This window comes from Sciurus carolinensis, chromosome 3, assembly GCF_902686445.1.
Source record: "Sciurus carolinensis chromosome 3, mSciCar1.2, whole genome shotgun sequence".
In the NCBI taxonomy this organism is placed as follows: Eukaryota; Metazoa; Chordata; class Mammalia; order Rodentia; family Sciuridae; genus Sciurus; species Sciurus carolinensis.
Window position 1 is genome coordinate 103105835 of NC_062215.1, and position 18083 is coordinate 103123917.

Below are 18083 nucleotides of genomic sequence, written 5' to 3' on the forward strand. Positions count from 1 at the left end.
ATTAATGCTTTGAAGTCTTGAGTACTAAACTCACTGGTCAACCTGTGTCAGGAAACTAGACTCTAAGTTAAAGGGTTTATAAAGACCTAGGTCTTATGGGGATAAAGAAAAACCAATCAATGTTGCGGGGCTCTAGCAGTTCAGTTCAGGCAGTTACTACTTTAATGAGCTAAACAGGAAAGTCGATCAGAGTTCCTGCCACTAACTGGAGGGGTTAGCATGAAAGTAAAGTATATAGTGATTTTGATCCTTTCTAGTTCCTCTTTTATTTGTTATGAATCCAAATTAGTTTTAGTTATGAATCTAAACTTGCTTTCCTCCCCACATTCTTCCATCCCATCTGTTCTTATTCTTCAAAGACCATAGCAACACTGGTCAGTGTTTCTGTCTGCAGAAAAGGCACCCACTGTTCATATCCATCAGATGTGTTACAGCATAGCACTGGTGGGAATGAACTATCCTGAGCTCTCTACATCCAGGTTGGGTGTCTAAAACCCTAGAAAAGATGTATTCTTCTTTGGACTAAGAGAAACTGGATCCCATGTGGCCTTGTTTCATAAAGGAAATGTGAAATGGATTATTTCCTTTTTAAAAAGCAGAGTTAGGAACTAAATTCTGGACATCCAGGCAGGCACTCTATAATAGTGAATGCACCAGTGGGGTAAGAACCTCCAATAGATGACTGAATCTGCATGATTCCAAATAATTTAAATAAGATTACTGGAAAAGAGCACTGGAAAATTACTACTATGAGAGCAATATGGTCGAATATAGTGAGTACTATCATTCCTTCATTCCCTTCAGAGCTCTTGTGTGTAACAGGATAAATCTGAGTCATTCAGCAATGGAAAATAAAATGGAATAAAAGAGAACTACTATGGTTACTGTAACACTAGAGGTTTGCAAGAGTCTGCTAAGGAGATGAGTCTCACAGAGAGAGTGATCGATGTCATTTTACACACACACACAAAGCCATTACAGAGCTCCAAGAGTCACAGGGTAAGCTTTTGGTAACACAAGGCAGCTTGTAACTAAGTAGGATTAAAGGATTACATGTCATTTATATATTCAATTGTCTATGTGCTTTTCTCACCATGCATTATGCAGTTCTTATTACCATAGTACCAGGGCAATCTGAAATTGGTCTTCTTAAAACATACTATTCTCAACTTCTCTGAAAAAGGAAACTGGTACCAATATCTGGTAGAAGCCAAATGAAATCTAAAAGTATGGCATATAACTGTAGAGTGATAAAACAAATCAGGCTAGTCATACGAAAAAAAATGTATGAGATGGACTTGTGGGTCCTGGTCCCACAGGTCCCTTTTCCATTAGTATTCCAGACATCCTCCTAGTTCAGCTTAGTCTGTGGAAGATTAAAAATGGCCAAAAACTCTTTGACACTCTGTGCATTGAGTAGAGGTGTATGTCCCCTCTCCTTGAATCTCTGCAGCCTTTGTAACTATTTTGATGAACAGAATGCTAGGGAAGCGATTCTGTCCTGATAACTGAGACCAAGTCTTAAGAGATTGGAATACTTGTTCTAGGAGCTATGATGTGAGCAGCCCACAGAGAGAGAGCCCAGGACAGCTGGCAGAGGGAAAGGAGCTGGCTGAATCCAGCCTTCCAGTCAGCCCTGCTGGGTGACTAGGTCAGTTGCCAGCTAAAGATTACCAATGGCCGTTGTTTGAAGTCACTTAAGTTCAGGGTAGCTTACTGCACAGTAATAGATAACCGCAACACGTGTTAGAACAAGGGTGGCAACTTCTTTTGGCTAGGTAAATCAGGCCTGCCTCCTGCTTTTACCAAAAGTAACTGGGACACAACCCCTCTCATTTGTTTACATATTGCCTATGGCTACTCAAAGGCAGAGTTGGATAGTTGTGCAAAGAAGAGCATATGGCCCATAAAGTCTGAAATATTTATTATCTGAACCTTTACTAAAAATGTTTACTGACCCCACTCCTAGAAGACACCTTATGTATGAAATCTACAATTTTCTCTCCAGGAGAATACGTAATGACTCTTCTATTACCATGCACCATTGAAAGTCTCACTAGCTTAGACTACAGACATATCATACAACTTTGGCTGAGATGTATGATCTTTGGAAAGCCAGGTCACTTCTCTTGGTCTCAGTTACCTCATTTATAAAATGAGCAGACTGGACTGTATCAGTCTTCCCTTGAAACATTCCGTGAAACACTAGACCCTAGGATGATCTGTGGAAAAAGAACCCTATGGTCACACTAGTGGAAGCACCACATACTACCTATCCTACTGGAAATATAAAATGCACAGGCAAGATTCTGCAGCAAAGAAAGTTTACATAGTGGTTTTTTTTCCCAAACATTTTTGGTATCACAGCCCTCCAAAACCACCTAATGTCATCACAGGGAACCCATATCATAAAGAATACACCCCAGGAAACGCTCCACTGGGTGCTCTGTAAGATCCCTTTTTTGCTTCAATAGTCCCTGAATCTAGGATCCATTCTTCTGGCGATAGAGAGTTAACTTTTTTTTCTGTTCTCTTTTAGACTTCCCTTTCCAAAAACTGCTGCCTTTAATTTCTTTGCAATGTGAAACTCTGCCAGTAAAATCTGCTGACTTTTCAGACTGGAGATGCAGGGGCCAATTAAGCAAGTTGCAGATTCTCCTAAAGGAACTAAAATGACACAGTGATCACCAATCTTTGGATGACAATTATAATTATGGTCTTGAAGTAAAGGGACAAATGCAGACACATTTTTAAATTGCTATTGGTTTTTATAATCTGAAGATTTCTTTGTGTGTGCCAAAACGGAGTGCACAATTCCCTCTTAGCATTACAAATGCTATTTATGCAACATCAAATATTTAGAAATATTTGTTAAGTATAAGGTAACCTTACTTACTCAGACCGCTTGTTTAAAATGCCAAGTTATCGGACCAACTACATTTAAACAAATAGGTGTTTAAAATAATAGGGCATGGCTGTGTTCCAAGTGCCATTTGAGATGCTTGATAGGGAACAAGTCCTGAAGAAGCTCACATTATTTAGAGTATGCACATATCTTCTCTTGGTTCCAGTTATTTCAGACATAACAAGTTATACTAGGTGCAACCTAATGATCAACTCTCTCAGCAAAACACCAGCAGCAAAACACCTGGATTTTAATAGGACACAAGGATTTTCTCTAGTAACCATCTGGAATAAATGTTAATAAACTCATTCGTATAAAAAGAAAAGGCAGGGGCTGGAGCTTTAGCTCAGTGGTAGAGCACTTGCCTTGCACATTTCAGGCACTGGGTTCAATTCTCAGCACCACATAAAAATAAACAAAATAAAGATATTGTGTCCATCTACAACTAAAAAAAATATTTAAAAAAAAATATATATATATATATTTTTTAATAAAAGGCATGTTCTAAAAAAAATTGGAAATAATAGCATAGTTCCTGGCCTTTGAACTGGTCAAAAATCTCCCTTCAACTGTGAGGTATTACAGGGTCAGGAGCTAGGTAATACATTCTTTTATATTCTTTCAGTGTTTTTAAATCATGCATTCCACTATGAAAGTGACTTCATTAGTAGGTAATGTAACATTAAAGTTTTTAACACAGAACTTCAGGCTCCAAGAAACACAAATTATCTGCAGGATAGGTAGCCAGGTGTGTGTGTATTTATGTGTAGGGTAGGTAGGGCTAGGAGGAGAGTAAAGTGGCTTTGGAACCAGAAAGATCTAGATATAATTCTAATTTGCTATGTGACCTTAGAGAAATCCTTGAACCCCTGTTTTCAGTCGACTCAACTGTAAAATGGGAGTTACATGGCCTATTTTATTAGGTAATTGTGGATTATAGGCAATCTATATAAAGCATCTAGCACACATCTGACCATTTTAAGAATCTAATGAAAGGATACTTTATTACTCCCTGTCTGTACTTCCATTCATTCATTCAACAAATATTTATTATGAGTCCACTATGATAATGAAGTGAGAAACAACCATGAACTAGGGAGACACAGGTCATTAGAGTCTGACCAGACATGGCATGGCACCCAGTAATTACAACAGAAACACCCGGACAATGTGTACTGTGTCCCAGGTGCTATTCTAAGAGCTTCCTCCCATATTCACTCATTGAATTCTTACACTAACCCCATGAGGTAGGTACTTGCCTAAGATTACATAATTAGTCAGTATAGATTTGAACTTAATCATCCAGTTCCAGAGGCTGCTCTTAAAAGCAATGCTGTATTGCCTCTCTGCTTAAAGGCATAAATGATCTTTGCACAAGTATATAAAAAGCTAGTGAATCAGCTGATCAAAGGAGCTGTTATTTCCTTTAGAGAAACATAGTCAAAGAAATAGTAGGTCAATTGAGTAAGTGGTGACATGGATGGCCACCCATGACCCAGTGCCAGGTGACAGCATTCACCTCTCCTGATCCTCACCCTGCCATTGCTTGCCTTTGAACCCAGCAGCTGTTTTCTGGCAATGGCACTAGGAGAAAAGTTGATATACTGTAGTTTTTTTATTTCACAACCTGATCCTTTCACCCTCTCATCTGCTATAACCACAGACTCCTCTAGTTCTTATCAATTCTTGACCTTTAACATCATAATTTTCTATCCTACCAGAACTTTCTGGCAGAAAAGTTAAAGGAAAGCCAAATTGGCATGCTTTATTTTGTCTGTTCTTTTCTTGAAAGTGTCCACGTGACTGGATGCTACATGCTAAGTGGTTTCTTAAGCATTTACCAGGAAATCAAGGGATTGGGAAGGAGAGCAGGTATCAGACTAAGGTTCAAGTCTTATTAAAAGGCAGACACCATCTAGTTCTGGAAGCTGGAGTACAATCAAGAAAGCAGCACCTTGTTCCAAGAGACCCTTTAGATTTAAAGCATACCATCATCACCATCATTGTATAATAAAAATGACAATGCTAATGTGAACAAGAACCACTCTTTTCTTACTAGTCAAGAATGAATTAAGGAAAAAAAATGGTTATACTTACAGGAGGGCACTGTGCGAGTTTATCAGCTGCTACCAGTTGAACATTCAAGTGTTTACTTTGGGATTTTCCTCTAGATTTAATCAATCGCTGTAAAACCTAAAGGAAGACATGAGTATTATCAATGAGTTGAAAGAAAAATCAAATAAACCAGAATCTTTTTTTATCCGTTTGACCCTAAGTATCAGTAAAGACGAATACACTGTGAGAAATCATATACTATATAAACTCTGTAATGATGTCACCCACTTACAGTGACTTTCAGTATAGTGGATTCATGTGTGTTCATGCTATTCTACCTCTGTGTGAGGTCTTGGGGTGATCTTGAGTTCCCACTGTATATTTTGAAATTTCCTGGAGATTTCAAAGAGAGTCATACAAAAGTGGAGGAACTGGTCTGTACCAGGTCACTTATGTTCAGTAATATTTAAATATTATTCAATTGAGTAATATTTTGGTTCACTACTTTTATGTTAGATAAATATCACAGTTGTTTACATATTCTTTTGTAATAAATAATTAATGAGAAATTCCAGTTTAATTTCATATTAATCAGACTACTGCTAATGGAATAACTATATTCCTCAAAGAACCCAATCTACACACAAGTGACAAGGCCTATGACATTTCCATAAGAAATGTTTACTCAGTGATATTTTACCTTTTATATGATAAATATAGTATAAATATAGTTACCTTTCTTGAACTATGTATTCTCTCATCTGGGGAGAAAATACAGGTGATCCAAGAATCATTGTTATCCAAAACATTTACTAAAACAGAACCTGTAGTCTAGGAAAAACTAAAGTCTATCTTTCTTAAAATTTTTTTTGTTTTGTTTTTATTACATACTTGCTTAACTGTCTGGTTTGAGACCACTGAGCATCTTATAGGAATGGATTATTCTTTATTTGTTATCTCAAAATTTCTAGAACCTGGAGACTGTTTAAAAATGGCTCATCAAAATGCCTAGTAACAAAAAACAGAGCAAAAAATATCTCAAAAGAAATGTGCTTCTAATCCTCAAGACTGAAATGAGCTGATTACCTTTGGAGATGAGACTTTTACATGAACAATAATTGGAGCTAAGGAAGTCTTTATAAGTTGTGCTGGGTGATTGATGGTGTCTGCATCGAGAACAACCAGTTGCAAAGATCTTGCCAACTCAAAGATTCTTTCAATTTCACTTTGTACTTCCGCTAAAAGGAGAAATAATAAATAGAAGGTACTCATTAATCAGTATTCCTGTTAAAAATAGTATACCTTTTAGATTTGTTTGTCTACAATACAAAATAAAATGTTCTGAATTTTCATAATTCTGTCTAATTTAAAGTCTTTCCTAAAGAGAGAGAGATGGGTTGAGTTTTTCATAGAACAAAAGAGTTGGTGGAAAAACTCAAGATAGTTCTCTTGATTTGCTTCTTACTTTCATCTTAATATTTAGCTATTTATATAGCCATGGTGATTCTTTTGTGCTGTTTTTGATTGTTGCTTTGTTCTAAAGAATTTTCAGCTATTGAAATTGAAACCATATTTAGGAAACAACTGAGAATTGTGTGAAGCAACATCAGAGAGAAAGCAAAATACATTGAAATAATAGCATTATTATTATTACTACAGTACTGGGGGTTGAACCCAGGATAACTACCACTGAACTACATCCCCAGCCCTTTTTATTTTGAGACCAGGTCTCACTAGGTTGCCTGGGCAGAACTTGAATTTGTGACCCTTCTGCCTCAGTCTCCCAAGTTCCTAGGATTACAAATGCTCACCACCTTGACTGGCACAGTGAAATATTTCTACCTATCAACAAATTATATATTAACATTTTGTAAACATTCATTTTTTAAAAAAAAACACCTATGAATCACTTGGACTGTTAGTTACATTTTCATACCACAGTCTAATTGTTCTGTTTCCTCTTAAAATTAACATATTAGTAATTCTAGCTCAATTTAAGTATTGGAGTCAGTGGATTTTTCTAAGGCATAATTATCTTCCATATTAAAAAATACTCTCAGGCTAATTATATTAAAATGCTTCATTACATCTAGATGCAAATCTATTTAGCTGATAATAAGAGTCAAGTGATCCAAATCTACATGGGTTTGGTCAAATGAAAAATCTAGTTCTTTTCAAATGTCTAAAGCAAGTCAGCTATTTCTTTTTTAAGGAAAATGAATAATCCAAATATACTGGTTTTTCTGAAATATAAGTAGGTTTTAAATATATTTTATAATTCATCTGATTTTTTGGGCTCTGTCCAAAGTGTGAATTAGACTACTTTATTTTCAGAGAGATTATTTTGTTTTGTTGTTTTGGTCTTTACTTATTTTTATGGCTATAAGTGTGACCTAATAATGTCTTAATCTGGTGTACCTGTAATGATGTAATACAGAGTACACAATATTATTTAAATCATATCAAAGGTGGCCTAGAGAAAAGGTAATGTTGCTCTAAATACCTTCATTGAAAAAGATTTGTTATAGAATCCCATGATTTACTTTGCTTGTCCAGGATGAACTCAAGTTTGTATCATGGACCAAAAAAATTCTGTTTACATTCAAGACTTAACATGTAGTTCTATTTTTTTGTGGAAGAGGGCCTTTTTTTGGGGGTGGGTGGGGAATGTACCAGGGATTGAATCCAAAGGTGCTTAACCACCAAGCCATATCCCCAGTCCTTTTTTTGTTTTGTGACAGGGTCTCACTAAGTTGCTTAGGACCTCACTAAGTTGCTGAGGCTGGCTTTGAAATTGTGATCCTCCTGCCTCAGCCTCCTGAGCCACTAGGATTATAGGCTTACATCACCATGCCTGGTGAAGGCTTTTATAATAGCAAAAAGTCTTACTTTCTATATAATCACTGATGTGTAACACATAATCTATATTAAAATGTATGAATTTAAAGAGTCAACATATCTATTACTTTTCATATTTTCTAATATCAAAGACCTGAAAGTTCACACTGCTTTGAGGAGCAACTAGCTTTCAAGGTATCAATTTAAGGACATTAGACAAGTAGACTTATTTGCCAAATTCTTCTGAAATCATATTCTACATTTGTTAATAATAGTAAACATATTTTCCCCTTTTATTTCTGGCATGTCAGAAATAGTTTAGAAATTCTAAATTCTTTCTTCTTAAGAAGGAAGTTTAGAAAGAAAATTAAGTCAATTTCGACTGTAGAAGGTTTCAGTTTCAGGATGTTGGAGCATGTCCTCTATGCTGTTTTCATTGATCTGCCACTGGTTTAAGGGAGCTTGTAACCAGGACTATACCCGAACACATCTACATTGTTTATTCTTCAAACTGGAAAATGATATATTCGGAAGCAGTAAAAAGGCAGTAAGGCTAACTGAACTGCCCTGGTATAAGAACCTTCCAAGCACTCTGAGTCCCTGTCCAAATAACTCAGAAATATCCTTACCTATTTACTCTGCACTAGCAATGAGGTTAAGTGTAGTTTCTGATAGAAGAAGGCAGACACACCTATTGCATAACCATCATGAAACCTTTGGGCAATAGGCACTCTGGCATAAGCAGAGAGGTGGAGTTTGGTGAAGTCTGGGCAGACAGAGGAAGCCAGGAGGCCACATTACTTACTGGGATGAGCCCAATATTCAGAATAGGTAGGTGTGAGGAAGAGAAAGGCATCTTTATTTATATAGATAATTTTCTCTAAGAAATAAACCTCAACCAGACCAAACAACCCTGGCTACCTAGACTAATTCTAAGAGGTGTTTCAAAAGAAGTTTCTTCCTGATCCCATTCTAGGCAAAGGGAGCTGAGGATTCATAGATTATGATGTTGGAGGCCCTCAAGGAACATTTCTAAAACCTGACCAAGAGTGGCCCAGCCCATCTTTCCAGCAGCTCTGTGACTGGTGATCTTCCTATACCCAGATCCATTCATATTTCTGCCATAGGACTAGGCAGCATTTCCCAACAATTCCTGGAACTGTAGTCCCACAATATTTCCCATGAAAGGGGTTTAAACAAGGAACATACCGTATACTAGAATGACTTTTAGAATTTCAAATGTGTTACTCTTCGTATCTTCAAGGCTATAAGAAGTCTTGCAATGAAGAAAACTGCCAACTGTTTTAAGTCATCATTTCTAAATTCATTTGACCATGGAAAACATTTTTAATGTAACAACTATTAATATCTTATAAAATAAACATTTCATGAAATCTATTTAAGAGATCTCTTTAACGAGGGACACTAGAGCTCTAACAGATTGGCTTCAATCTACTCTTTCAGTCTCTCTTCTGGTTCCTCTAAAAGCATGCCTGCACTCTTCTTTTCTAAGCATGCTACACAAGAATCCAGTAGTTTTTCAGTTACACATGCTTTTTTTTTTTAATATGTCAATGTTTTTATACATTCCTATGTGCCTTGAAGAATCTGCTCAAATGTAACTTCTGTGAAATCTCACAAACCATGCACCACACCCTTCTTCATCTCCTAGCCCACTCTTCGTAATTTCATTACCCCAGAGTATTTTAACCATACGTCTCTTCTTTCTCTTTGCCCATGGGCAAGATACTAAGTCTTAGTTCTATCTGTATTTCCTGAGTCCAGCATAATGCATGGCACATAAAAGTATTTGATAGACATTTGATGAAGGAATCTACAAATTGTGTATTTAATAAGCCAACAAATGGACATAAGCAACTCACACAGTCATCGTTATAGATTGCCATTAGGTGAAGTCCAATGGTTGTGGGTACATGACTTCACAGAATAAAGGTAAAAACCAGTGAACTGAGATCTACTTCGTCTCTTCCTCGTTATTAATGCTACCTCACCCCATACACCCCACTGACTCTGATGACAGGTGACTAGAGTGTAAGGACCAACTTCAGGGAATACCCATGAACTCTTTGGCTGGTGCAAATGGTTGAAAGAGTAGGCAACTTCACTTAGCTTTTTAGCGTCTTTCAGCCTTTCATCATATATCAGAAGGAATGGTTAAAAGTTAAAGACACCAAGAAGAGTCAGAAGGAGGATAGAAGATAGAACAACAGAGAACAGAAGCTTGTTTGAAAAATCTTCAACCTACCTGACTATCCTTATCACCCATGACATTTGATTTTACTCAGCTACTTGCTCCCATTTACCATCAACACTGCCACCATCAACTCCTCAAGGCAAAATACTGTACATCTAAGAATGTTTCACTTTGTGGAAGGCTCTAAACACAGGACTGGACAAGGAACCACTCATCTCTGGGATCTACCCCTCACATGCACTGGTAGTTACTCCACTTGGCATGCGTAGCATCCCCTCACAAGCAACCATCCCACAAATGTGTATTGGTGATCACCATGTGCCAATCTCATGCCAGGAATACAGAGGTAATGCTTTGTATCTTCTTTCTAACCTGCACAATCCTTGGATCAGGGTCAAGGCACAGACTTAGGTGGATTCTTGATAAGACATTAAGACATGCAGTTGACACTGGAAACTCTACTTATTATTATTGTTATTGTAATTATTATTTAGTTTTCTATCCTCTATGCAGCCCATATCAGCAGCATGGAAGAGTAGCATCTTTCCTAGTTAAAACAAGTTGCCTTTAGAATGTGAATGCAAAAGAGAATTGGAGGAAAGATTCTGCACCACTCTTGACAGTGGTGGAGAACAAAAACATGCTTTCAGGATGAATAAAGTGATTCACCAGCAGCATGAACTCACTTCTGTCCATACTTACTGGGACATCCACAGCCTTTTGCTCTTTTCCATGATGGTGAATTTTAGGATGATTTCTCACTAGTACCCCAGAAAAGACACATTTGAACTTCTTGCATGTTATTAATAGTGGTTGCCATTTCCACTTCAAGGTGTGCCTACTCTGTGTACTATCAGGCAGCAATAGAAGCAACACTAAGAACACCATTATCTAGTTTTTCTTCTAAAGATCTGAGAAGGCTGAACATCTGATTTCCTTTCATGTCAGCTGTGAGTCAGGTATGACAGTTACCATTAGCCTCATTGAGAAGCTTAGGCAAAGCGGAGATGAGTGGTTTCCCGTTTTAGGCAGTAACAGACCAGGGGGATCACTGAGGATTCTTCCAACCAGACTACCAATTAGCTAATTGACTAGAGCTGAAAAAGACAGAATGGGCTCTGGCTGCTGCAGTACTCTGCTCCCTTCATGTCCATGGCTAGCATTCTCTTCAGTTATTCAGCACTTCCTCATTCAGACTGGAGAGCAAACTGGAAAAGACATTCACAAATGCACCATGTGTCATTCTGGTCTGAAAGTACAAGGTGGAAAAGTACCACATTTGAATATCTTACCTAAGCTGGACCGGGTGTTCGAACGTTCAATTATTGCTCTCTTGCTGGGATTATTTAGGACAGACCTCTTAGCAAGAGAAATGTCAGCTGTCACTCTCGTTATTGATATCCTATGAATAGGAACACAGAAGAGAACAAGCCAGTAAAAATGTTACAGGGCTCTCCAAGTGAATTATAACCACAGTACTTAATAACCACTTTACATACTATAGTAGAACCACAGTATAATAAATATTGGCCACAAGAATTTTAAACAGACTTTGGTTAGTATTAAAATACATGCAGAGCAAATGGAGGAACGTTTTTGGCTATTTAATTGAAAAATTACTCCAGTAAAAAATGCTCTTCTTCTCCATTTTGGCCTGCCTTGCCAAGTTCCCTTTACAATGCACACTGCACCAGGAGGGCATCAAAACATATGCATACACCATGCTCTTTCTAGGAAGCAGCAATACAGTTTCCTCACAATTCACAGCTGATTTGCTCTTGAAGAAGAACTTCAGGAGCTACAAATGCTCTGTCCTAGCATTTCAATGCTGCTGGCCAAAGGAGGAAACTCTTCATTTTGATCATCAAAGACAATCAATCAGTTGTAGACTAAGTTGCATTCCTCATGCTTAATAGTTCATTCATGATTCGTGGAAAATTTCTCCACAGGCTCAAAGGGAGGCTTCACTTGTAAGAACGTGAGAAATACGGTTTCTTTTCTGCAGCCATAGGATTCTTCAGCACATTTGCATATGGCTTTGAATGCATATGGCGGGCAGTCCTAAGAGAGTACAGTTGAGGGCAATGTGAATATTGTGCCAGGATTTCAATAATTTAGAAAGTATACTGCAGTCATGGAAGAAAAGAATAAAGTAAAGACATTGCAAATGATGAAGGGACAGAGGGGTCTATTTGAATATGATTTAGCAAATGAGAGGATCTAGAATTCACACTTTTAAAACTGTTTTAAGGATTGCTCAACTTCCAGCTATTATCTGCCTACAGAATTCAGAGCTTGCCTTTCTAAGTCAGTTACAAACATCAGTGGGCCTTTCCCCATCGTCATCTTCACAGCTTCCCAGAAATAGGGGAGGAAAGTAGCACCCCCTCCCTTTTATACTCAGCGAATACACCCATTCTTTTTCATATTCAAACAATTTTGGGGGTTGGAGCAGGGAAGAGGCTAGAGTTATTAGCAATTATTGAATCACATGTCATCTCATACCTGTTTGGGGATATTTGGGGTACTGTCAGAAGACTCTTTACCTGACTTTTGTGATCTGAAGTCTTAGAGAGAATTTAAAATAAACCTTTTGACAAACGGTTGAAAATCACTTCTTTAAAGTTATAAACTTTAAAGTTCTGGTGTCATTTTAAAGCAAATCACCGTCTGCCTGTGTCATTTTATTATGTGCTGTAGGTGGTCAGGACATTTCAAATTATTTAACATTTTAGAATTTTTATGCCCTAATAAGTATTAGATGCATTCTTCAAACTGTCTTTTACAGAAGTATCTTGGGGATCACTCTGAGCACTAAAGGAAGGCCGAATGGGTGAGGCTCCAGTTGTACCACACTCAACGCCAGGCAAACACTTCTGCATTTCTATTTTCTACATTGAGCTTATATATGAATTCATTACAAAACATTGTTCAACTGCTGAAAGACATTGGAAAACACTGGTGTAACAACTGCTTCACTTTACCAAGAAGGAAACAGAGAAACAGAGACAGTTTCTCTGGGTTCCATATAGGCCAAGAAGGTCGAAACTAGGTTCCTGAGCACCAGGTCAGGGCTTAGTCATCTGATTTCAGAATTCTCTTTCATTTCAGCTTTCTCATCCAGCAACCCTGAATCTCCACGTATGAGGCAAATCATCAAGCACAGATGCACAATCTTGGTCTTGCTCTGAGAGATGGTCTGTATTTAAATCAGGTTGAAGTCAGGGGAACCCACATCTGAGTTTCCATTACTCTGTAACCCTCTGAATCAAGCTCTGAGGCATGAAAACCTCATAGGCAACTCATTTTCTTTGCAGAACAGGGTTTTCATGTTTACTGTTGTGCTTCAGGGTTTCTTGTGTGTTTATTTAAAGAATGGAACTGCTGGATAAAGCATACTATCATGTCCAGAGAAATCCAGATATCTGACTTGAGACAAATGGGTTGCTTTAGGGACTGTATTCAGTTTTCTAGTATAATGAGTTTTGGTTCCTTGCAAGATTTTATTCACTTAAGTGAATATCAAAATATTCTCATTCTACATGCTAGATAGTGACCCTTGGTTTTTTGTTTTTTTTTTTTTTTTTTTTTTTTTTTTTTTGTGTGTGTGTGTGTGTGTCTGTGTGTGTTGTGGTACTGGGGATTTAACCCGGGGGGAATTTAACCATCGAACTACATTCCCAGCCCTTCTTAAAATTACTATTTCTAGTTCGAGACTGGGGTTTGCTAATGTGCTTAGGGCCTTGCTACATTGTTGAGGCTGGCTTTGAACTTGTAATTCTCCTGCCTCAGGAATTGTGACTCTCAACAGATGCACAATCTAACTTAAGTTTATCAACAGATGCACAATCTAACTCTGAGTTATTAAAGCACTTTTACAAAGCCCTTTTCAAACACAATCAAAGTTCTAAAAACTAAAGAAATAAAACTGCTTAATATGTTTAAAACAGAGGGAAAGGTGTGGGTAATAAAGCATTATTTTTCTTTATTTGCTAATAAATTACAAGTTCATGTGCTAATATAAATTATTCATTAATAAAATTCAGATGCATAAAGTAGAGATCAGGAACATATAGACACTGCTCTAGCAACCCTAAGACAAAGCAGGAGTTTACCTTACAGATATTCTATTATCAAAATCAGACATCAAATTCAATATCTTTAATAAAAGACTCCCCAGCAAAGTAATTATGTTCACTATCTAATGTAAATACTTTTTAAACAATTTATAATATCCTTTCCATTGCTATAGTCATACCCCAGTGTCTTTTAGCCCTCCTATGTATCTTGTTTGATATGCATCTTTAAAAAGTTCTCTGGGGGCTGGGGTTGTGACTCAGTGGTAGAGCACTTGCCTAGCATGTATGAGGCATGGGTTTGATTCTCAGCACCACATATAAATAAATAAAAAATAAAGGTCCACCACCAACAAAAAAAATACTTAAAAAAAAAGTTATCTGGGAAAACTTTCTGTGACATAATATCAGTAGCTACTGGTCAGTAGGTAAAAAAAACTAGTAGGAGATTGGTGCCCCCAACAGACTGGATATAGCAGCAAATTCCCTGGAAAGCAAAAATATTTCTCTAAATGTAGTAAATCTGAAACACAACCATTGATTATTTCTACTTTAGAATTCACCTTAATTGCTATAATCCAATATATCATTGGTTATGCATACTGGTTTTCTGTGATGGCTCATGGAAAGATATTTTCAATTATGACACATTCATTAAAAAATAATTCATATTTCCATGATGCTGACATAACAGCTGTAAAGTCCTTCCATATTCTATCCTTGCTATATCTAATATGCATCCCAGTCAGTATAATATTTAAAAAAATTCCTAGTATTTACAGGGAAAAGTGTTCCAAAAAACAGGGGAGTGTGCTGTCAGCAGAACTGGACGAAAAGCACAGGAGGACCCGAGTATTTCCCTGGATCTTTCTCTTCATGGTTCCATGGCCACGGAAAGGTCATGACATCTTTTGAGACTCAGTATCCTAATCAATAAAATGGTGATGGTAGATTTGTCAAAACTGTCTCATGGGTTTGTCAATAGGAGTAAACAATGTAATATACAAAAATGCTTTCTTAATTATCTTAGTGTCCTATGTTGATAAGCACATATATAATGTATGTGAGACAAATGATTAATAGGTAGTTGAAGACTTGAAGGAGACAATATCCTTATATTCTGTCCTCACAAGTTAGTAGAAACCGTGGATTCACCCATCCCAGAGTTAGTGAAATTCAAATATGTAGAAAGAAAAGGTGAATTGGGTCAGACATGATGTAATAAAAATCTGTTAATTTACACATTCAAGTTTGGCACAAAAGTGTTCAATTAGCTAGTGTTTGAGTGTCTACAATGAGTCCATATTTGAATGAGAATAGTGAGAGGAGATGATAGGAGAATGATATTATGAAACAAAAGTCACTTGTTCTTTTCCCCTTTGTTAACTGAAATTACAAATTGTTTTCATTCTTCCATGGTTTGGCTTCTTTGTAATAGCATCAATTATTCCTATTTCCTTTTACAAGTAAATACTCTATTATCTCTTTTGAGTCTCCCTAAATTATATTCTCAGCTTCTTATCTTTCAAATTCTTTCTCAGCTTATTTTTCCTTATACGTTGTCTGGCTAATAGCTGCCTTTAGCTTGAGATCCTATGCCTGTAGATTCTGTGCTGTTTAGAATTTTAAGCCATGACTGTGTCAGTTACAACATGTCTGATAAATCCCTAAGAGTTGATCTGATCCAGTTGTCAAAAAGCCTAAAATAACAAAATTATTCAACATGAATAGATTGACAAACTGCAACTGGTTTGACTGCATGCTATTTGGACTAAAAATGGTAGATTCAACCAGCTGAGTAAACCTCATAGGAAAGGATGATCTCCAATGAATATGGGAAATGAAGAGAGAAGCCATTAGTGCAACACTGTGTCCTCAGTAGACCGGGTACTGTTTTAGCAGATTGTTAGGCCCCCTTAAGATATAGTCTGGCCACAGGAATCATTACTACAGATGGATATTCACATGTGCTTTTTATTTTTCTTACATATACTAAAGTTAGGCCTCACAAAAGCAACTACAGCAGTGAAACTCTATAGTAACTAAACTGATTCAAGGAGAAAATCTTTGCCAGTTCTTCTGATGGGGGATTGATATCTAGAATGTATAAAGAACTCAAAAAACTTAAGACCAAAAAATGAATAACCTAATCAATAAATGCACAAATGATCTAAACAGACATTTTTCAAAAGAAGAAATACAAATGAACAACAAATACACGAAAAAATATTCAACATCCAATCCATCAAGGAAATGCAAACCAAAACTGAGATTTCGTCTCACTCCAGTTAGAATGGTAATCATCAAGAAGACAAATGATAAGAGTTGGGGATATAGCTCAGCTCACAGAGTGCTTGCATGTCAAGCACAAGGCCCTGGGTTCAATCCCCGGCACTGCCACAAAAAAAAAAAAAAGAAAGAAAGAAAGAAAGAAAAAGAATACAAATGATAATAATTACTGGCAAGGATGTGGACACAAAGGTATACTTATACATTGTTGGTGGGACTGAAAATTAGTTCAACCACTTTGGAAAACAGTATGGAGATTCTTCAAAAAACTAGGAATGGAACCACCATATGGCCCAGTCCATTCCTTCGAATTTATCCAAAATAACTAGAATCAGTCTACTATAGTGATACAAGCACACCAATGTTTACAGCAATGCAATTCACAATAGCCAAGTTATCAGCAGATACCAACCTAGGTATCTGTCAACAGATGAATGGCTAAAGAAAATGAGGCTTATCTGTACAACTGGTAAATTTGTTGGTAAAGGATGGAACTGGAGAACATCATAATAAGCAAGATAAGACTTAGAGAGTCAAGGGTTGAATATTTTCTATGGTTTCTCTCATCTGTGAAGTTAGAAAAAATAAAAGGAACCTCACAAAAATAGTAAGGAGACCGATGGGGATGGAGTTGGTGGGAGGAGGGGAGAGTATGGGGAATTACTGGGGAATGAATTCTACCAAATCATGCTATGAATATACCACAATGGATCCGGGTTTAATATATAATTATAATGTACTAATTAAAATAATAATGATGATGATGATAATGATAGAAGGGAGATCGGTAGAATACAGCAAGCAGATCAGGAGGAGGGAGGAGGGTAGAAAAAGGGAAGTTACAAGGGAATGAGATCTATCAAATTATGTTATGTGCATATATGAATATGGCATAATGAATCCCACCACTACATATAATTATAATGCACCAATAAACAAAAGCTGAACTGATCACTGCTATGATACAAAAAAAAAAAAACCCACTCACATTTATGACTCTGTAATAAACAGCTGGACTTTAGTCTCATTCACTGAATTAATTTTTAACTAAAATCTGAAAAGCAGTATTGAATAGAAAAGCCTCTTAGCTAATGAGTACCTTTTTTGCTCTTCCTGAAAAATAGCAGAACTTTCTCCTGCCATTTTGTCTAAACAAATTGCATTTGTAGTCAATGAAACACTGAGTAGGTTTCCACTAGAACATATTGTTTATGCTGTATCACTGTGCTAAAGCTTTCCATGTGATTGTTCTCTTGCCTGGTTTCAATTAAAGGCTACTTGTCACATTCTCTCCTTCTAATAATTGGTAAAACATAATGTAGCATATTGTCATAGCTCAGAACATAAGGCTATTCCCTAAGCAAAGGACACATCAGAGTCAGTGAGAAGCACCAGCCAATTTCTTCTTCCATATTCAAGTCTCCACATACATTCACCAGTGAACTCATTGTTTTACCTGCTGCACTGGCCTCGTTCTTGACAGTAAGCCCACTCTGTCACCCCACCTTTAACGTCTATCTTTCTACAACTGCCCAACATGGGTCCTTTCCAGCACCAAGTCTCTATGTAGCTGCTACTTGCACTGTTGCTGGCTTCTTCTCCTAGATTCTCTGCCATGTCATCAAAACCCATGAACACTTGGCACTGAAACTTTATTCTCTTTCTATCAAAATCAACTTCAATAGTGTGTATGTATTCATTGATG

General features: G+C 37.0%; 1 protein-coding gene across 6 annotated transcripts in view; it reads right to left on the reverse strand.

Annotated features, from left to right (window-relative positions):
• Positions 1–18083, reverse strand: part of Cacnb4 (calcium voltage-gated channel auxiliary subunit beta 4) — a 246846-nt gene that overhangs the window by 7310 nt on the left and 221453 nt on the right. For all 6 annotated transcript variants that reach the window (XM_047544605.1, XM_047544606.1, XM_047544607.1 and 3 more), the window contains 3 exons: positions 11306–11415; positions 6047–6198; positions 5003–5098 (listed from right to left, as the gene is read on the reverse strand). In XM_047544605.1, the coding sequence (XP_047400561.1) occupies positions 5003–5098; positions 6047–6198; positions 11306–11415 (358 nt within the window). The remainder of the gene's footprint in view (positions 1–5002; positions 5099–6046; positions 6199–11305; positions 11416–18083) is intronic.